Genomic DNA, 22,447 nt, shown 5'->3' on the forward strand with positions numbered 1-22,447 from the left:
GGAATGGTTTGCTGTACCTTAGCTTCAGAGTCAGATCACTGCGTGGGCTCGGATGCCCCTTCCACCCTACATTCATCTACTCAGCAAGCGGCACAAACCCATGATCGGTCCAGTTTACTACTTGTCTCCGGCGAGCCAGGCAAGCCTCAGAGCCTCTCTCATTTGTAAAATGTGCATGATGGTAATACGTGCCTCACAAGTTTGTCAGAATTAATTTAAATGAGAAAGTAAGTAACACCTTGCACAGTGCATGGCACACATGGATAAGCAACGAGGGTTTAAAAAGTCTTATACGTATGACTACTGAAAAATGGTGAAATGTCAGTGACTAAGCTTGTGGAAAAGAGAGAAATCAATCATGGGATTTTTCCATTAACAGCTCAGTGATATATGCCACTTTAAAATCCAGTAAGCCCCTTTATAGAGGAAGCATCACTTTCTTCCTGCTTGTTCTCTTCCTACTTCTGGTACTCAACATTTCTTTCATTTCAATGCCCTGGTGCAGAAGCAGAGAACTAAATTATACCAGCTTAATGTCAAACTTATTACCTCAAGAATGTATAAGTGAAAATTATTTCCAAATAATTCTCATACCCAACTAGTGAATATTAAGCAACCTAACTTTTGACCTTCATATTAGATAAAATCTTGAGGAAAAATTCAGGCTTTCGTATGAACATTAAAATAGGAAGGTGTTGCTAAGTGCCACTATTAACCAGTTAAAATGAGCTTCTGGAATAGAAATATCTTTGCTGTCACGCATCGTAGAATCACTGAAGTTTGACTGAAGTCATTTACTTTGACTTCCATTTAGTGTTGACAGTTGTAGCAAATTATGCTAGAGGGCTCAAAAACACCAACCAACCTCCTTTATGACCAAAGGTGAAGAGAATTAAACTCAATTGTATTTCAATTTGAAAATAACCTCTTCTCATTCCTACCAGAGTATCTGCCACTGAATCTGATGTGACAGTGCATCAGTGATTAGAATCAAGTATCTTTCTAGATATTCAGATTGAAAAATAACCTTAATGTACAGTATATGCAAATTCCAGTGGAAGAGTTCATGGGAAGACCATCTATCTTACCTGCCTTCTGTCTTATTATCTTTCTGTCCTTTATTAAATTTCCTTTAAAAATGAGGGGGGGTTTAAAACTGGTGATTTCTCATTTCTAGGATTTTAACTTTTTAACCTTAAATTCTAGGGTATTTAAACAACACCAACGCCTCCTGTCAGAATAAAAGAGCACTCCCCTAGGGGTGGGCAGTCAACCGTGCTCCCTGCCCCTCTTCTCCAGTGGTGGAGCCCCGAGAACAGGGCTGCAGACGCGCCACGTTCCACACTTACAGCTGACTCGGGAGGCTGCCCTCTGACACTCTCACAAGGGACCTGGGCTTGACTAGGCTGAACTGGGGCAAGTACATCCAGGGCCAAGGTAATTGGTAAACTATTCTTTAAAACTCTTGCCTTCGGGCTTCCCTGGTGGCGCAGTGGTTGAGAGTCCGCCTGCTGATGCAGGGGACACGGGTTCGTGTCCCGGTCCGGGAGGATCCCACATGCTGTGGAGCGGCTGGGCCTGTGAGCCATGGCCGCTGAGCCTGTGCTCCGCAACGGGAGAGGCCACAACAGTGAGAGGCCTGCGTAACGCAAAACAAACAAAAAAAACTCTTGCCTTTGGTTCAAACTGGGGATAGAGGATAACTTCTGGAAAAGGTTTATAGTTTAAAATATTTAGTGTCAGGAAGCTGTACTTATTTTTTTAAACTCGGCAGCCGGAGAGCTTCAATGATCAATCTGTGGGAGGTTTCTGGAGACTAGCTGGGGAGTCTGTCCTGGTCTGCCCTGTGCCATCAAGATGTGGCGCTTCCTACCGGTCCCGCAGTGCAGGATCTTAGTCAGACTAGAAGACAACTGTACCTTGACTTGATAGTTTTTCTCTGCGTTTCTAGGCTTATGCTTCACTGAAGTCCTTAGCTACAGTTTACCCTATGGGTGGACATAAAAGAGGACACAAAACAAATTTATACTTAAATACCATGATTTAATTTACTGGCTGCTTTATCCTGAATTCTCTTAAGTTAAAACAAAACAAAACAAAAACAACCAAAAGTTATAATTAACTGTTAACGTTAATGAAAATAAACCTTCCAGAAAGCATGAATCCAAAAGGAAATGTCCAACAGGTGACACAAGCCAGATAGTCTACGGCCTTTCCTGTTTCAGTCTCAAACATTCTACACATCAATGGAAAAAAAAAAATTCTCTAGAGTTTCTCAGTTTTATTCTTCTAGACCACAATTTTATGGTCTGTTACTGAGCATGGTCTTCTAACAGGTACACAATTAACTCATAGGTAGACAACACAATGGCAGTATTTGGTATCTGCCGGATGAGCTGGGCAAAGAGTCCTCTATAAAAGGCCAGGTAGCCTTCTTCCCGGAAGACCAGCCGAGCAGTCTGGACAAAAGACTTGTACTTGGTGCCCTCCTCCCGGAGCCGTGTCCTTATGACTTCTGCAGAGAGAAACACACATTTCAGGCTACAGATGGACTGTGCTTCCAAGCAGTATGTGCAGAGAGCGCGAAGCACACAGCTTTACAAGCGTTCATGTACAGCTATGGCTCTTCGCCACCTCAGCTCTATTTGGTTGGGGTAGTCACAGAGAGACAATGAAAAGTTCTTTTCAGAACATTTTCTAACTCTGGGAATTGGTCAATTAGGGAATTGGTCAATTGTCCCAAGACTGATGTATACATACAAAAGTACCAAATAACTTCTAGGGGTTTAAAAAATAAGCTTAGTTTGAATGGGACTCAATTTTAAGATAGTTTACAGTTTTCTACTCTCAATGAAGTAAACACTGTCATTTCCCTGGAGGTGTATTTGTATTACGTATGGTGACATCTCCAACAAAACTTTCTTTCCAGGTACTCCCCAACTTTCTCCTCCTACCAGGATCCTTCTCCACTCCGTCCAGCCTCCTCCTTTTTCATACCCTTGCCCACCTGGCCCTGCCTCACCCTGGCACTCACAGCATGACACCTGTGACTGCCTGTCAAGCGGACTTCAGGGCACGTGACCCGGGAAGCATCCAACCCCCTCTCTGCAAGCCCGTGGGGCTGCCCGGTGCCCCAGCACATGACGGGGACTCAATGACCTGTGAGAAGTTGACCATGTGCATTTGTCACAGCTGACAGTGCAGCGGGTGTTTGCAAACAAAACCTGTTTTTCATGGCACAATAAAATAAGCTGTTTTTTTTTCTTTTAAAAGTAGTTCAGTAGAACATTAGGTCTATTATTAATTCCTTAAAAAGTAAACTTACCCAAAGTAGTTTTCCTCAGCACTCCATTCAAAATGGAAGCTGAAATTTTTTTTAAAGCTTGGCTCCTACATCATTTTTTTTAATTGAGGAATTTTAAATAAAATCCAGATTTTTGGCTTCTTTGGAAACATCAGAAGTTCCACAACCCAGGGCCCACATTCCACACAGCCGAGTTTTGGCCACAATCTGCCGCAGCCAAGTAAAGCGGAGCTCCCCCTGCCCGCGTGAGCTGCATACGTGAGCTGAAGCCAGCCGAGCTGGGCTCAGCTACCCTGTCACCTGCAGGTGCTTGCACGTCCACCTGAGCTACGGAGGTCTGGATACACTGACACAAACTGATGGCTATTTTCCTGCTCCGGAAGGAAAAGCAAAACCTACCATGGGGGTAAGCGACACAGGAAGCACAGCCCTTGGAGAGAGCAGCAGCTGCCATAAGTCCAAAAAAGTTTGTGGAGTTTTTCTCAGTCCCATTTGTAGAAGAGGCTAAGGGAGCTTCTTTCAGATACTTCTTCAAATTTTCATAAATAGCAAAACAGATGATGGTTTCTGAAATTCCAGCGTACGAGGCAGTTAGTCCCCTGTAGAAACCACGAATGCCTTCCGTCTGGTAAACATAGCGAGCACACTGGAGCGTGTTCATCTGCTTGGAGCCTCTCACTCTGCACAAAGGAGACCAACGAGAGGCCGTTACGACACCACGCTCAGGAGCCCGCCTGCTCAGGAGCCTGCCTGCTGCACCGAGTCACAAAGATTAGCTAAAGAGAAATTGCATGGTGGGTGCCACAGTCTTCCCTGGTCTGTGGTTGGCTGAGCCCGGCCTGCTGTGAGGCCAGGCCCATCAGCCGGGACACCGACAGGCCCACAGGATGGGACATGCACCTGTACTGGGTCACAGACTCGTGCTCAGGGTCTTCGATCTACTTTTGGAAAGAGCTATATGGAAGGTGTTCATCACAGAGGAAAATACGACTGCAACAGAATCAATACAATCCCAACGTCTACACATGGGGACAGATACGTAAACCGTGGTACATATACTAGATTAAAACATTTGTGAAGGCAGTCAGATGTGGGGAAGTGCTGGACAAAATTACACATAAAGTATAATTGCGATTACTGTACACATATGCTTTAAGAAAATACTGAAGGAAAAACTCCCTAACATTCCGACAGGGTGGTGAGTGTGAGTATTCTTTCTTATCGTTCTCGTCTCCAAAGGGTGTATTTTGATTCCATTATTTCTACATTTGTAAAATTATAAACAGAATAGACTCTACAGTAACTAAAAAGCCTTCGGCGTGGATGCTCCTACCCCACGACAGGAAGTTTTCATAAACCGCCGGGATACAAACAGAATCCCAGGACTGGACAGTGTTCACACTGGGTGCACGTGGGAGGCCCCCTGTGGGGCAGCAGACCAGTGTCCTGGGCCCCCCCCCCCCCCCCCCCCCCCCCTGGTGTGACCTTTGTGACACAAATGCCAAGCACCTCGCTCCCCTGCTTAACACCCTCTCGGGCAGGGCTCCTCGACCTTGGCACTATAGGTATTTGGGGCCAGGTAATTCTCCGCTGGGGGCGGGCCTATGCGTTGTAGAATATCTAGCAGCAGCCCTGGCCTCCACCCACTAGATGCCACCTAAGTCGTGAGAGAGAAAGACATCTCCAGACATTGCCAAATATCCTCTAATGGAGGACAGACAGGCCCCCTGAACCACTGCTGCCTCAAAATAAAGCCGAGTCCAAACGCCCATTCCTCCCCAGGGCTTTTGATATGGCCCTCTCTTTTGGCTTCTCCCGTCTTATCTCCCTGCACCTCCCTCCTTCTCCAGCATATCTGCATGCAGGACACACCCCTTCTTTCTGCTGCTCGGAATGAACAATGCTTTCTTGCCTTCAGATTTTCTGCACAGCAGATTCCCTGCCTGAGGCACCTTCACACCTGCCGCTGCCCACCGGCTATCCTGTAGATGGGAGGGTGGATGCCACAAGAGCCCCTCCCTGGCTGCACGTCCTGCCCAGACTGCATTAAGGACCCTCCAGGGTCCTGGAGCACCTCAGGCCTCTTATCCCACCAGCCTAGAATTCTCTTTATTTTCTGTGAAGCTGTGAGCTTCTGGAAGGCAAGGCCCATGTCTTATTCCCTGCTGTTTCTGCTGTGACTAGTTGCACAGGAAGCATGCAACAAATACTCATTGTTGAGGGCTATGTTAACAGAGCCCACACAAACACGGCTTTCAAATGTCCTAAGCACGGGTCATTTCCAGCCAGATTTAAAAGAATGCGTATAAAGGAAGGCTCTCAGCTGACTCATGCATTTATCCGCTGCTAAACAGAAGTGACATTAGGACACTGTATGCACACCTGGAACTGGGAGCGATCGCCAAAGGTTTCCAGGAGAGGACACTGGTCTGCAGCTTGCAGGACAAGGTGTTCTTGAGGGACAAGAAGGGGAAACGGGATTCCTGGTGAGGGGACGGCAGATTCAGGGAGATGGAAGCATGAGAGCACATGACATTTTTAGAAAATCACAAAGGACCTTGAATGTTAAGCTGAGGAGTGAGGATTTGACCCTGAGAGTAACTGACATTCATCGAAGGATTCTGAGCAAGCAATCTATTCAAAATGATTAGACCTGATGCATTTTAGAAGGTTCTTTCAGACAGAATGGATTAGGGGAAACACAGAATCAAAGACCAATTCAGAGGCTATGGGGGTCATTGAAGAGAAAAAACAAGCTAAGGCAGACCCCAGCTCTACTTCCAGGGGGCGCACTTGCTCGCTCTCTCCCCTGCTTTCTTTACTGGGTAGCTTAAGGTTAGACTGGACTAGCTGGAAGTTTCCAGCGCCCCACACAACGTTTCTAGGCAACCTAGTAACAGAAGGGCTCTTAGAATCCTATCACAAAGCATCATTTACCATCTTCACTAACTTGAAATTACGGTAGTTATGGGGCTGCTCTTTGATCTTGTTATTTAATGTGTTAAAGAATTATATTACTATATTGCAATTAAAAAAAAACCCACTGATAATTGTATTTCAATAATTGGTTTTCACTGCTTTTAAAAATATTGTTCTAAAAAGCACCTGCAGCCTTCACCAGAGACTGCCAAGAGAACCCACAGCATGAAAAATCCCAAGAATCCCTGGCTAGTTTCAGCACAGGAATCTCGGATATCTGAGGGCCTTGGAGATTAGAATGCCCCTTCTGAGACCAGGGGCATTTGCCGTTCTGCCCTTCCTGGCATCTTCCCACTTGAAAGAGAGGCCACCTGGAGGAGAGCCCGCAGCACTCCAACTTGGGGGCGGTGGGGTCATCCAGGAGCAGAGACCCACCGACTACCCTGTAGATCAGGGGCCACAACTGAGCGAACTTCGACACCCCCTTGTGTGTTATTTCTGTTGGCCTTTGTCTCCCCACAAGGCTTGGCAGTATCAACCTCAAGACAAAAGGAGTTTCTACATATGCTTATATTCAGACAAAACAAGGATGGGGATGGCTAAGGACGATCTCACTCCACAGCTGGAACTGGTGGAAGAAAAAAAGCCCTAAGAATTCATATATTAAGGAAGGAACAATTAACAACTTACTTCCGTTCTAGCTGCATCCGGGTTTTAACCATCCATATAGGATTCATTAAGGAATTTGTGACAAAAGCTGGAAGAAAAAAAGAATAGAAAATGTTATCAGTGAACAGAGTCAATGCTTATTAAAGCTGTCTATTCCATGTGATAAACTTTGAAATCAGGCTTTCAATGGCTTAATAATAAAAACGGATGGTAGGAAGCAGTTATATTTCCATACTACAGATGGAAGCTATAGCCCCCTAAAATGTAACACCTACTGGTATGTAGGACCTAACATATATCTCTCTATTTTCTAGAGCCCTGTCTAGTCCATTCAGCCGCTAGGTGGTGCTGTTGATATTCCTGTTAATGTGGTTCCATTGGTAAATATATACGAAACTATTCTAAAACTCAATTGAAAGGTTCAGGTTCAGAAATAATTTGTTTTAAAAAGTTGCTGATCTTATCCAAAAGGGTACCTGATATATAACTTAAAATAGAAGAAACTAAATCTCCATTTACCTGAATCCAAACTTCAACATTTTAATACCTGACCATTTTAGGAAATCAAAGTTTTAAGACTGATCTGCCTATAGTAACCATTTTTAAAGTAAGTCTTCTCCATCTTAATATTGTTAATCATTCCAGACCAACCAAAAAAGCAGTATTGACCTGACACGCAGTGAGTCCTCTGGAATACCTCATCCCCTCCACAGCCTAAGTAGATTGATTAGATAATAGGACCCTAGATAGTGGTTTAAAAATCTCCCTCCACAGATGAACAACAAGGACCTACTGTACAGCACAGGGAACTATATTCAATATCTTATAATAAACCATAATGGAAAAGAAACTGAAAAAGAATATATATGTGTGTATATACATAAGAAACTAATCACTCTGCTGTACACCTGAAACTAACAAAACTTTGTAAATCAACTATACTAGAATTATAAAAAAACCCAAAAAACTGAATGTTACCAGGAAGGAGGAAAAAAAACAAAACAAAAAACAATAACAGCAACATTAGCTCCTTAAAACAGCCAATTAAAGACTTCATTAAAAAAAAAAAATCTCCCTCCAGGTCTGTTTTATTTACCAAGGTTCCTCTATGTTAATTTTGCAAAAGTTACAAAACTGGGGCACAGCCTTTCGCGTATGGCTAACTCCCTATCGGCCTTGGCAGTGAAGCCTGGCCTCCTCTGAACCCCACGCACTCCTCTCAGGCTCCGTATTCTGTAAAATACCTTTCTTGTTGTGAAGCAGCTCTGCTAATGTCATTTCCCATTTGGGGTCCAGAAATTATTATCCGTAACTACTCAGATGGATTACTAGTACTTTTATTTGGAGTAACAGGGACAAGACTGATATGTACAACTTGGAGGGTAGAAAGTTTTCATAAAATGCCAATTTAATTCTCTAAAACACCCTTCTATTTAAATAGACATAAAATTTACATCGAAAAAGACAGTCTTCTCTCAGCAATCTACATGTCCATGTTTTTGCCAAGTATTTCCTGGGGAAAAAATCCCTTTGTGAATTTTCCATGGTAGGTGGAATGATTCCCTCAAAAAAGAACAGAAGCTACCTAATCTATCACTGATCCTACTGCAAGAATCCCGCTACAAGCCCTGAGCCCTCATCATAGAATCCAACTGTTAAGGACAGAAGTGCCAACTGTACTCAGGGTAGGCTAGACACCGTCGGGAGCCACAGAAAAAGCAGCTCGAACTTTAGAAAATAATGTAATAAAAAGGCATGAAAACACATTAATATTCCTTTAAAAGATACATCACACTAACCAGTAGCATGCATGAGAACATGTCAATTTTGAGGGAGAATAAAAAGCTTCAGGGTAAAAGGAAACGGAAGCAAGTTACAAACCGCTCTCAAACACTCATGTTTTATCACTTCTAACATAAAGCTTTAGGAAAATGATTTTAGATGCAAAAGAAGCAGAGACCTAATTTCTAATTCCTGGAGAAAGCTGTTTGGTACAACACATGCTTTAGGAAAGTGAGCAACTCATCTCCACTCACTACGGTAACATACCTGCAGAGCCAGCTGAGAAAATGTGCACAGTATTGCTATTAGGCACGAAAATGCCATTGAACTGCTCTTTGGCTTTGGAGTAGCATGCAAAGTACACAGCCCTGTTAGAACAAAGAGAGAATGCTATCAAGACATTGGTTCGACGCTATATAATATGTATGTCCTTCCACAACCCCTGAAAAATTTAGCAATATGGGAAAGAAGTTAACATGTAACCGAAAGCTTGACCTTATCTGTGCTAAAAACCAAAACCTGTTGCAGGCATCTTCAGGAAGCTCCTGATTGGCCCTCCAGAAAGTACTCAATGATGACGGGAGTGCCCAAAACAACTGAGGAAAATGAGGTTTTGGTAATATACATACAAAGTCCGTTTACAGTCTTCATCCTGGATGAATGCCAATCCTTTTAAGCACCAACATATACCACAACTGTTAAAATTTATAATACATTTCTAAAACATACCACACTTGTCCTGCCTTACACCAAAATGAGTATGTCAGATGTACTGTGAACTTGATTCCTGATGACTCAGGATCACATAGGAACATGTACGGTGGCACACGTGTTTTCATCAAGTGCACCCTCCACTGACGTGCTCCCAGCCCCAAAAAGGGACCGCTGGGGGTGGCGGGTGCCCCACCTTGGCTCTCCGGTCTTCTCTGCCTCTGTCTGCTTCCCCGCTTCTGTCTCCTCTCCTGTTGGGGCTGGAGAGCAGAGCCTGGCTGTGATTTTCCCTGCTTCTTCACCAGCAATGTCAGGGAAAATGCTTTTTTTCAGCTGGCCCATGGATCAATTATAGAATGTATTTTTCAACTTAGGATCCTGACTACATATCATGAATGTGTTATAAAACAGTCTTTCGTTTTTTTCTAGGTCCCAACTGTTCTAAATGGGTGTGGTGGCCAGGACTCTATATCAGATTGACAGGTGTTACCAAATTAGCACTGTCCACAAGTAGATCTGACTCCATTTTAAAAATTTACTACATATATGCAGCATGTTTGCCTTCTCTTAACAATGCATACCTCATATAACCTCACAGACTAGTATTTTCTATATTTTCAATAGATTATACACATAAGCTACAGAATTCCAAAGGAACAAAAGGATTTAATAAGAATCTGCATTTTTTTATTGGCGTATAATTGCTTTACAATGTTGTGTTAGTTTCTGCTGTACAATGAAGTAAATCAGCTATATGTATACCTATATCCCCTCCCTCTTGGACCTCTGCATTTTTACAACATCCTCAGGAGATCTGCATATAAACTGGAGCACTGATATGCAAGTATTCTAGAAGCTTTTAGTCTTAACTTTGTATAAAACAAAATTCTCATTTTTGTTATAAAGATGAATTTTGCTTAAAGTCTATTCAAGTACTATGTGGATTCACATAAGTGACCCTTGTCACTGTGCTCCCCCTCCCAGGAGGTAATTTCTAGAAGCAGTTTCTTACCTACTTTTCACAGATAAGCTGCTATGCGCACACACACACACACACACACACACACACACACACACACACGCAGAGACATTCACTTTCATATCCACACACGCCTATCCTCTGTATCAGCACTGTCGAAAAGAACTTTCTGCAGAGATGGAAATGTTCTATACCTATGTTCTCCAATGCAGGAGCCACTAGCTACATATGAATGCTAAGTAACTTGAAATGTGGCTGGTGAGACCAAGGAACTGAATTTTTAATTTTAATTGATTTAAGTAGCCCCACATGACCAGGGGCTACTGCACTGGGACAATGCAGCTTGATATATTCAAATAAGCTTTAAAGAGAATTAAACCTTGTAACACAAATAAGAATGTTTTAAATAAAGTAAGCTTGGAAGCCTTTAAAATTGCTTTAGATCAGTGCTTCCAAGTGCATATGAATCACCTGTGGGTTTTGGCAGAATGCAAATTCTGATGCAGGTCTGGGGTGTGGTCTGAGATCGAGTAGTTTTAACAAGCTCCTAGGTGATGCCAACGCTGCTGACCACACGCCATCCTTAGAGTAGCAAACACTCAGAGAAGACACCACGTGACGGGAGCAGAATAATCCTCCACTTAAGAATAAAATAACTAAGAATCTCTTTCTCACGCACACACTGAAAGACATGCCAACAGTTATCACTACTTCTATATGTCAGATGCACTTTGGCAAATCCCCCACAGAAAAAGAAACTAGACATCTAGCGGTATTGCCCCTCCAGTAAGAAAGGACTCAGGGTATTAGATACTGTATGCAGTGAGCTAGCTGAAAGATTAATGCTTACCTTGATGGTGCAACTCCAACCAAATTTGGACCCAAGCCTCTAAAAAGTGACTTTGGTCCTTCCTTCTCCAAGATCGACCTGAATAACGAGAAAAGATGTATCTTTAAAAACCTTAGGCAAGGCCTGTGCAAAATGATAAGGGTTCAGCCTTCACATTAGCTCCCTGAATAAAGAACAGAATGTTTACAAAACCCCAGGGTCTTATCTGATTATATTACAATACAAAATCAGAAGACTGATGAATACTGCTTTCATTACTACAGTGAAAAAACATGCTTCAAAATCTCCCTTGTTCAGGCAGGAGCAAGGTGTTCAGGGTTTGCACTACCCACCGACATCCTAGGAAGGCAGAGAGCAGCAAAGGAAATGATGTCCTTGTTATGGCAAGATTCACTGAGAAACAGGTTGAGAAATTTCTTCGGATGGTATTTCTTTTGGATTTATTCCTTATTTCTAACCTATCTTCTAGATCTTTACCCATTACAGGAGAGCCCTAAACAGGGAAATGAGGAACAGAAGAATCCAGTAACTTTCATGGGACGATGACTGCTCTTTAAAGCTAACGTTTAGTATCTCAGGTTCAAAGAGAATACTGTGCCTGTTTTTTCTTTAAAAACTTTTTTACTGTGGTACATAAATTTTTTACCATTTTCCATTTTTAAGTGTATAGTTCAGTGGCAATAAGTACATTCACACTGTTGTGCAACCATCACCAGCATCCATCTCCAGAACTTTTTCATCTTCTCAAACAGATTCCAGAGATGGCCTCATCCACCAGAGGGCAGACAGCAGAAGCAAGGACTACAAACCTGCAGCCTGTGGAACAAAAACCACATTCAGAGAAAGACAGACAAGATGAAAAGGCAGAGGGCTATGTACCAGATGAAGGAACAAGATAAAACCCCAGATAAACAACTAAACGAAGTGGAGATAGGCAACCTTCCAGAAAAAGAATTCAGAATAATGATAGTGAAGATGACCCAGGACCTCGGAGAAAGAATGGAGGCAAAGATCGAGAAGATGCAAGAAATGTTTAACAGAGACCTAAAAGAATTAAAGAACAAACAAACAGAGATGAACAATACAATAACTGAAATGAAAAATACACCAGAAGGAATCAATAGCAGAATAACTGAGGCAGAAGAACGGATAAGTGACCTGGAAGACAGAATGGTGGAACTCACTGCTGCAGAACAGAATAAAGAAAAAAGAATGAAAAGAAATAAAGACAGCCTAAGAGACCTCTGGGACAACATTAAACACACCAACTTTCACATTATAGGGGTCCCAGAAGGAGAAGAGAGAGAGCAAGGACCAGAGAAAATATTTGAAGAGGTTATAGAGGAAAACTTCCCTAACATGGGCAAGGAAATAGCCACCCAAGTCCAGGAAGTGCAGAGAGTCCTATACAGGAGAAACCCAAGGAGAAACACGCTGAGACACATAGTAATCAAACTGGCAAAAATTAAAGAAAAATTATTGAAAGCAGCAAGGGAAAAACGCCAAATAACATACAAGGGAACTCCCGTAAGGTTAACAGCTGATTTCTCAGCAGAAACTCTAAAGCCAGATGGGAGTGGCATGACATATTTACAGTGATGAAAGGGAAGAACGTACCTACAACCAAGATTACTCTACCTGGCAAGGATCTCATTCAGATTTGATGGAGAAATCAAAAACTTCACAGACAAGTAAAAGCTAAAAGAATTCAGCACCACCAAACCAGCTCTACAACAAATACTAAAGGAACTTCTCTAAGTGGGAAACACAAGAGAAGAAAAGGACCTACAAAAACAAACCCAAAACAATTAAGAAAATGGTAATAGGAACATACATATCGATAATTACCTTAAACGTGAATGGATTAAATGCTCCAACCAAAAGACATAGGCTTGCTGAACGGATACAAAAACAAGACCCATATATATACTGTCTACAAGAGACCCACTTCAGACCTAGGGACACATACAGACTGAAGGTGAGGGGATGGAAAAAGATATTCCACGCAAATGGAAATCAAAAGAAAGCTGGAGTAGCAATACTCATATCAGATAAAATAGTCTTTAAAATAAAGAATGTTACGAGAGACAAGGATCCCTACATAATGATCAAGGGGTCAATCCAAGAAGAAGATATAACAATTATAAATATACATGCACCCAACATAGGAGCACCTCAATACATAAGGCAACTGTTAGCAGCTATAAAAGAGGAAATCAACAGTAACACAATAATAGTGGGGGACTTTAACACCTCACTTACACCAACGGACAGATCACCCAAACAGAAAATAAATAAGGAAACACAAGCTTTAAATGACACAACAGACCAGATAGATTTAATTGATATTTATAGGACATTCCATCCCAAAACAGCAGATTACACTTTCTTCTCAAGTGCGCACAGAACATTCTCCAGGATAGATCACATCTTGGGGCACAAATCAAGCCTCAGTAAATTTAAGAAAATTGAAATCACATCAAGCATCTTTTCTGACCACAACGCTATGAGATTAGAAATCAATTACAGGGAAAAAATGTAAAAAACACAAACACATGGAGGCTAAACAATATGTTATTAAATAACCAAAAGATCACTGAAGAAATCAAAGAGGAAATCAAAAAATACCTAGAGACAAATGACAATGAAAACACGACAATCCAAAACCTATGGGATGCAGCAAAAGCAGTTCTAAGAGGGAAGTTTATAGCAATGCAATCCTACCTCAAGAAACAAACATCTCAAACAAACAATCTAACCTTACGCCTAAAGGAACTAGAGAAAGAACAAACAAAACCCAAAGTTAATAAATGGAAAGAAATCATAAAGATCAGAGCAGAAATAAATGAAATAAAAACAAAGAAAACAATAGCAAAGATCAATAAAACTAAAAGCTGGTTCTGAGAAGATAAACAAAATTGATAAACCATTAGCCAGACTCATCAAGAAAAAGAGGGAGAGGACTCAAATCAATAAAATTAGAAATGAAAAAGGAGAAGTTACAACATACACCACAGAAATACAAAGCACCCTAAGAGACTACTACAAGCAACTCTATGCCAATAAAATGGACAACCTGGAAGAAATGGACAAATTCTTAGAAAGGTATAACCTTCCAAGACTGAACCAGGAAGAAATAGAAAGTATGAACAGACCAATCACAAGGAATGAAATTGAAACTGTGATTAAAAATCTTCCAACAAACAAAAGTCCAGGACCAGATGGCTTCACAGGTAAATTCTATCAAACATTTAGAGAAGAGCTAACACCCATCCTTCTCAAACTCTTCCAAAAAATTGCAGAGGAAGGAACACTCCCAAACTCATTCTATGAGGCCACCATCACCCTGATACCAAAACCAGACAAGGATACTACAAAAAAAGAAAATTACAGACCAAAATCACTGATGAATATAGATGCAAAAATCCTCAACAAAATACGAGCAAACAGAATCCAACAACACATTAAAAGGATCATACACCATGATCAAGTGGGATTTATCCCAGGGATGCAAGGATTCTTCAATATATGCAAATCAATCAATGTGAGACACCATATTAACAAACTGAAGAAGAAAAACCATATGATCATCTCAATAGATGCAGAAAAAGCTTTTGACAAAATTCAACACTCATTTATGATAAAAGCTCTCCAGAAAGTGGGCATAGAGGGAACCTACCTCAACATAATAAAGGCCATATTTGACAAGCCCACAGCAAACATCATTCTCAATGGTGAAAAGCTGAAAGCATTTCCTCTAAGATCAGGAACAAGACAAGGATGTCCACTCTCACCACTATTATCCAACATAGTTTTGGAAGTCCTAGCCACGGCAATCAGAGAAGAAAAAGGAATACAAATTAGAAAAGAAGAAGTAAAACTGTCACTGTTTGCAGATGACATGACACTATACATAGAGAATCCTAAAGATGCCACCCGAAAACGACTAGAGCTAATCAATGAACTTGGTAAAGTTGCAGGATACAAAATTAATGCACAGAAATCTCTTGCATTCCTATACACTAATGATGAAAAATCTGAAGGAGAAATTAAGGAAACACTCCCATTTACCACTGCAACAAAAAGAATAAAATACCTAGGAATAAACCTACCTAGGGAGACAAAAGACCTGTATGCAGAAAACTATAAGACACTGATGAAAGAAATTAAAGATGATACCAACAGATGGAGAGATATACCATGTTCTTAGATTGGAAGAATCAATATTGTGAAAATGACTCTACTACCCAAAGCAGTCTACAGATTCAATGCAATCCCTGTCAAATTACCAATGGCATTTTTTACAGAACTAGAACAAAAAAATCTTAAAATCTGTATGGAGACACGAAAGACCCCGAATAGCCAAAGTGGTCTTGAGGGAAAAAAACGGACCTGGAGGAATCAGACTTCCTGACCTCAGACTATACTACAAAGCTACAGTAATCAAGACAATATGGTACTGGCACAAAAACAGAAATATAGATCAATGGAACAGGATAGAAAGCCCAGAGATAAACCCATGCACCTGTGGTCAACTAATCTATCAAAGAAGGCAAGGATATACAATGGAGAAAAGACAGTCTCTTCAATAAGTGGTGCTGGGAAAACTGGACAGCCACATGTAAAAGAATGAAACTAGAACACTCCCTAACACCATACACAAAAATAAACTCAAAATGGATTAGAGACCTAAACGTAAGACTGGACACTATAAAACTCTTAGAAGAAAACAGGAAGAACAGTCTTTGACATAAATCACAGCAAGATCTTTTTTGATCCACCTCCCAGAGTAATGGAAATAAAAACAAAAATAAACAAATGGGTCCTAATGAAACGTAAGTTTTTGCATAGCAAAGGAAACTACAAACAAGATGAAAGGACAATCCTCAGAATGGGAGAAAATATTTGCAAATTACAGACAAAGGATTAATCTCCAAAATATATAAACAGCTCATGCAGCTCAATATTAAAAAAACAAACATCCCAATCAAAAAATGGGCAGAAGACCTAAATAGACATTTCTCCAAAGAAGACGTACAGATGGCCAAGAAGCACATGAAAAGCTGCTCAACATCACTAATTATTAGAGAAATGCAAATCAAAACTACAATGAGGTATCACCTCATACCAGTTAGAATGGGCATCATCAGAAAATCTACAAACAAATGCTAGAGAGAGTGTGGAGAAAAGGGAACCCTCTTTCACTGTTGGTGGGAATGTAAATTGATACAGCCACTATGGAGAACAGTATGGAGGTTCCTTAAAAAACTAAAAATAAAATTACCATATGACCCAGCAATCCCATTACTGGGCATATACCCAGAGAAAACCATAATTGAAAAAGACACATGCACCCCAATGTTCACTGCGGCACTATTTACAATAGCTAGGACATGGAAGCAACCTAAGTGTCCATCGACAGATGAATGGATAAAGATGTGGCACATACATACAATGGAATATTACTCAGCCATAAAAAGGAATGAAATTGGGTCATCTGTAGAGACATGGATGGATCTACAGGCTGTCATACAGAGTGAAGTAAGTCAGAAAGAGAAAAACCAACATTGTATATTAACGCATATATGTGGAACTTAGAAAAATGGTACAGATGAACTGGTTTGCAGGGCAGAAATTGAGACACAGATGTAGAGAACAAACGTATAGACACCAAGGGAGGAAAGTGGCGGGGGTGTGATGAATTGGGAGATTGGGATTGAGATGTATACACTAATATGTATAAAATGGATAACTAATAAGAACCTGCTGTATTAAAAAAATAAATAAAATAAAATTCAAACAGATTCCATACCCAGTAAACACTAACTCTCCATCCCCCCACCCCAGCCCTGGCAACCACCCTTCTATTTTCTGTCTCTATGAATTTGACTGCTCTAGGGATCTCATACAAGTAGAATCCTACAGTATTTGTCCTTTTCTGACTGGCTTCTTTCACTCAGCACAGTGTCATTAAGGTTCATCTATGTTATAGCATATGTCAGAATTTCCTTCTTTTTAAGGCTAAATTATAAGTCCATTATATGGATGCCCCACATGTTGTTCACCCTTGGGCTGCTTCTGCCTTTTGGCTACTATGAACGTGAGTGTCCAAGTATCTGTTCAGGTCCTGGGGCAACTAAGCCCATGCGCCACAACTACTGAGGTGGCGCGCCTCAACTAGAGAGCCTGCATGACACAAACTACAGAGCCCACATGCTCTGGAATCTGCGCGCCACAACTAGACAAGGGAAAACCCTCAAGCCACAACTAGAGAGAAGCCCGCACACTACAACAAACATCCGGCATGCCACAATTAAGACCCGACACAGCCAAAAAATAAATAAATAAATAATAAATAAATCTTTAAAAAAAAAGTAGGTTAAGTGAAAGGAGCTGGACACAAAAGGCCATATGCTGTATGATTTCATTTAGATGAAATATCCATGAGACAAATCTATATAGACAGAAGGAAGATTAGCAGTTGGTTGTCTAGGGCTGGGGTCCTAGGGATGGGGAGTGACTGCAAACAGGTTAGGGGATTCTTATAGTGGGGATGAAAACGTTCTAGAATTGTTGTGATGGGTGCACAAAACTCTGAACATACTACAACAGGAGAACTGTGTGCTCTAAGTGGGCACATTGTATGACATGTAGATTACATCTTAATAAAGCAGTTAAACAAACAAAAAAAACCCAGAAAGCCTCACTGAAAAAGTTCTTGAAAACAGAAGACATATTTGTAGGAACAGAGTTTAAAAACAAAATTTAACCCTCGTGCTAAATCAATCGCTTAACAATAGATAAATGATGAAACTGGGATATGGACGGTAGTTAAAAAGCAGTACATCAATATTAAATTTCCTGAATTTGAAAACTGTACTGTGGTTTTAAGAGAATATCCTTTTTGTAGGAAATAAATGCTAAAGAATTAAGGGTAAAGGGACATAATGCAATGTAACCTATTTTCAAATGGTTCAGGAAAAAAAACCTGTATGTATATAGAGCAAAAACAAATAAGCAAATGTGGCAAAATGTTAAAGACAAGTGACCTGAGGTAGAGTATATAAGCAAGTTATTTGTACTGTTCCTGTAACTTTTCTGTAAGTTAGAAATAATTTTAAAAAAAAGTTCTTAAAAAAAAGCTATAGGTCATAGGTTACAAAAATACTGAACTCATGTTTGTAGCCCACAAAGCCACGAAACAAGGGTTGGGGTAAAGACAATTCGTGGGTTTCTGTAAACCTAACACTCCAAATGAAGGACACGGAGTTTCAGTGCATTTTCACACTGGCCAAAACCAAGCCATTTGGTCCTTAATACAGGCATCAGAGTTTAGTGTTTTCAACTTTAAATACTTTACTGTTGCTCTTTCTCAAAACAGGATTGGGCTTTTAAAAAGCCAGGCTCTCTCAACCAAAACTTCTCTCAAATAACACCCTGAAGTGACCTACACCTTATAGTATAGCACGTAAAAGATTTCAAACGGTCAATACATTCAACATTTTTTAAAGTTCAGACTCCATCTTTGGTCCCCACGAATGTTCACCGTGCAGCCGGCCCAGGGGTCATCTACACACAATTAAGGGAATCTCTGGCTCCAGGGAGCTGGGAGCCGCTCATCTATAATGCAGTAGGGAACGCATGTCCTCAAGTGACTCAGGCCTTTTAAGAACTGCAGAAAGGCTGTCTCCATAGTTACGCATATTAACAGTGGGCAAAAAGTCAAATCTGTTACATAATTCAAACTGCTAACCTAGCTGGATGTTTACAAAACTTTTCTGGAACAATCAAGTGCCTACTATAAATGGTACTCCTCAGCTTGTTAGGACTCAGACTAATTTTCCCACAGTCATAGAAACTTTCATTTAGGAAAGGCAGAAAGAAATTAGAGTCCCATTTGGAGCGTTTCATTCTCTTCACTATTTTAGATCATACTATGCATACCACAGACCAATCCAGGACAAAGCTCTCATCTGAACCCATCAGTGTTTAAAAGACAAACGACCTCACTAACATATTACTTTTCAAAGAGGTACTTCAAAAAACAAAAATAAAGTAACCTGAAGTAGTTTAAAGAACAGGAGTTCTGATTAGGAAAAAAAAAGACTAAGTCCTAAGACATTTTAAGGCAGATGCCTGAATAAAAGGATTATTAATCACCCCTTGGTAAATTTAATATTGAGAGCCTAATTGTTTTAACATCTGCCTTTTTTCTTTTTAAGTAACTATATTCAAAACATAAAGGTAATTGATGCTCCATTGGAGAATATTTTTTCTCTAACAGGTTAACCTAACACGAGACACAAGCAAACACTGATTTGTACTTTGAAAAATAAACTTCCTGTACACAAATTCTGTTGTCTGCTAAGTCTTTAAATGCAGTACTTCTTGAGCTTCCCTGGTGGCATAGTGGTTAAGAATCCGCCTGCCAATGCAGGGGACACGGATTTGAGCCCTGGTCCGGGAAGATCCCACATGCCGCAGAGCAATTAAGCTCGTGCGCCACAACTACTGAACCTGCACTCTAGAGCCCGTGAGCTACAACTACTGAGCCCGCGTGCCACAACTACTGAAGCCCATGTGCCTAGAGCCCGTGCTCCGCAACAAGGGAAGCCCGCACACCACAACGAAGAGTAGCCCCCGCTCGCCGCAACGGGAGAAAGCCTGCATGCAGCAACCAAGACCCAACGCAGCCAAAAATAAAAATAAATTAAATAAATAAATAAAAAGAAGTAAAAAAAAAAAAAAAAAAGATAAATGCAGTGCTTCTTGGAAGAGTAAGACTAATAATAAGCAGCTTACTTTTAAATGAATAATCATCTGATAAACCCAATGGCTTCTAAAACTGTGAACAGACAACCTTGATGGGCTTTGTGGCATAGAGAAAAGGCCTGGATCTCTGTCCTGGTTTACTATTTCCTGGATAAGGAGCTGGCTCTGCCCTAGCCTAGGGGTGATAAGGGGAAGAATCAGAAAGCAGTCCAACGAGCCAGATGAGCCAGGAGGGTGGTGGTAAAGTGAAAAGCAGTCACCTTCCATTAAAGCATCCTAAAAGATATGCTGCTTATGCTGGTACACTGTCTGATGTAAGTACTGGGTAACAGACTGCTTTCAGAACTGATTAACAGGAAATGACATACATCTGCCCCGAAGAGCAAGTGTGCTTTCTCCAGATGAGAATCATGTAGTATGAGAGTCCCCTTTTTGCCTTGGCTACCAAGAAACTCAGTTATAATTCTTATGTTTCAAAAGTACAGAAAGTATGTATTGTGATAGCAGCTAATATTTATTATTTACACAGTGGGGGGAGGACTGTGTGTTAAGCTCTTTATATTCAGTATCTTACTGATGCCCCATGTTCTGTTTGTCCTGAATTCTTGCTGTGTGACAGGCGGCATTCTCAGTGCTCGGGGGTACCTCGGGGGTCAAAACAAACCGAAGTCCCTGCCTCTGAGGTACTTCCGTTCTGGTGGGGGCAGGGAGAGAAAAGAAACAATATAAATAAGTAAACTACACTGTGTGTTGGATAGAGGTGAGTGCTGTGGATACAAACAAAGCAGGAAGGAGGCACAGGGTGTGGTGGAAGGGCTCAGTTTTCAACAGCATGGTCACTGCATGGCCTTCCCGCAAAGGTGACAACTGAGGGCCAGCCATGCAGATAATGTCCAGTAGAAAGGCCCTGATGTGGAATGTTCCAGAGTTCCCAGTCTTTTAAAGGGACAGGAGAAGGCTGATGTAGCCGAAAGGGTTCGGGAGGGGAAATACGAGGAGGTGAAGCCAGGGAAGTAATGGGAGAGGTAGGTGACAGGGGTGCTGAGACCGGCAGGCCCCGGAGGTAGCTTTGGCTTTTACTGGGGGGTGGGGCATGGGCCTTGGAGGCATCTGGGCAGAAGTTTCTCCGCTGCTCCTGAGGATGGAGCAGGGGGCAAGGTCTCTCACCAGACCACTTAGGAAAATGGGTTGTCTTGCGTGCGGTGTGGGCACTGTTCATGTGTTTTAAAAGATGGAGAGGTTCTTCTTCCCCTTTGGTTTACATTTTAGTAAACAATTGTCCTAATTGGGGAAAAACATACATGGAGAGAGATTTATTGGAGATAGAGAGACAGAGGTACTGGGGGCGCAGAACACGCATCCTGAAACACTTGAACTAGAGAAGCAGTCCCATTTACCTTACGGGCTTGGCCCCGGTGACACCCTCAACTTCCGGGCAAGAGTTTCCCAGTTACAGTAAGTAGATGAATCCACTAGTCATGCGTTGTTGGCAAGCATGTAAGAGGAAGTTCACCTTGGATGTTAGCAGAATTGGCAAATTACTTGTTTCACTAGGTCCAAAGCATCTTAAGTTCCTCAGAAGAAAGGCGTCATTTGAGACACTGCTAGTGACTACACTTATAAAAAGGCGAACCGAGATGGGGTGTCTTCAGAGCCATGTTTTTGGAGGAAACGGGCTTGTCTCTCTCCTTACTGAGAGCAAAAGCGTGCCTCCCGTCTCTGTGCTTCCGCCTTCCCTGCGCCTGCCCCTAACTTTCTGCCTTTTGTGCCTCCCCAACATTTCTCAGCGTTCAATTTAAAAAAAAAAAAAAAGATTCTCCTCGAGTCTTGGGTAGCAGCCGCCTCTTTCCTGAGTTGGGTTTCTGACTCTCCCACTTGGGACCTTGCCCTCGGCAGCTGGCCCTGCTGCCCAGTCTTGCCCGAGCTTGGACGCACCCTCGTACGTGTGTTTGGCATGGGTGCCTGAGTGACTCAGAAGTCGGCTTTACAAACAAAACGTACCTAAAAATAAATTAAGTGCTTTCCAATCCATTCTGCCTTATCTAAAATGTGACAGAACTCTGCCCAAAGTGCGAAGCGTTGTGGTTATTACGACAGAGCACTTCCACTGTACTGCATCTTTTTCTAACACTTCCCAATTAAACATGCACACTCATACACAGCTGTGTCTCCCTTGAACCCATGCTCTCCCAATGATCAGTGCTAGAGTTCTGAATATCAGTGTAGTCAAATTCAACTATCATTTACAGAACATCTCTTTTAAAGCACAAGGCCCCAAGCTAAAACGCAGACATTGCCAAGCGCCCTTCTGAATTACTGATTCTGCCTTACACATAGAGACCGATGAGCCAAATTTGACCTAAGAATATTTAGCTGCTTTGTAAACAAATGAGATATTTTAATGCAGTAAAAATAATAAATTAGGCAGATAGCCTAGGTATGAAACAAAAATTTTAAAGAC

The 22,447-nt window shown here is 41.5% G+C and overlaps 1 protein-coding gene across 3 annotated transcripts in view; it reads right to left on the reverse strand.

Moving 5' to 3' along the window:
* Positions 1-2,022: 2,022 nt before the first annotated feature.
* The window catches only part of SLC25A33 (solute carrier family 25 member 33), a 30,349-nt gene continuing 9,924 nt past the window's right edge, over positions 2,023-22,447 (reverse strand). The window contains exons 3-8 of one of the 3 annotated variants that reach the window (XM_027110285.1): positions 20,561-20,680; positions 11,215-11,292; positions 8,942-9,042; positions 6,914-6,980; positions 3,704-3,984; positions 2,023-2,515 (exon numbers count right to left, since the gene is read on the reverse strand). In XM_027110285.1, coding sequence (XP_026966086.1) covers positions 2,313-2,515; positions 3,704-3,984; positions 6,914-6,980; positions 8,942-9,042; positions 11,215-11,292; positions 20,561-20,680 — 850 coding nt within the window. In that variant the 3' untranslated portion in view covers positions 2,023-2,312. Of the gene's footprint in view, positions 2,516-3,703; positions 3,985-6,913; positions 6,981-8,941; positions 9,043-11,214; positions 11,293-11,546; positions 11,898-20,560; positions 20,681-22,447 lie in introns of those variants that run through there. The other 2 variants (XM_027110287.1, XM_027110286.1) reach the window with 2 other exon arrangements.

The sequence above is a fragment of the Aethalodelphis obliquidens genome, unplaced genomic scaffold (genome assembly GCF_003676395.1).
Source record: "Aethalodelphis obliquidens isolate GAN/ISIS:26980383/991018 unplaced genomic scaffold, ASM367639v1 scaffold9, whole genome shotgun sequence".
Taxonomy (NCBI): domain Eukaryota; kingdom Metazoa; phylum Chordata; class Mammalia; order Artiodactyla; family Delphinidae; genus Aethalodelphis; species Aethalodelphis obliquidens.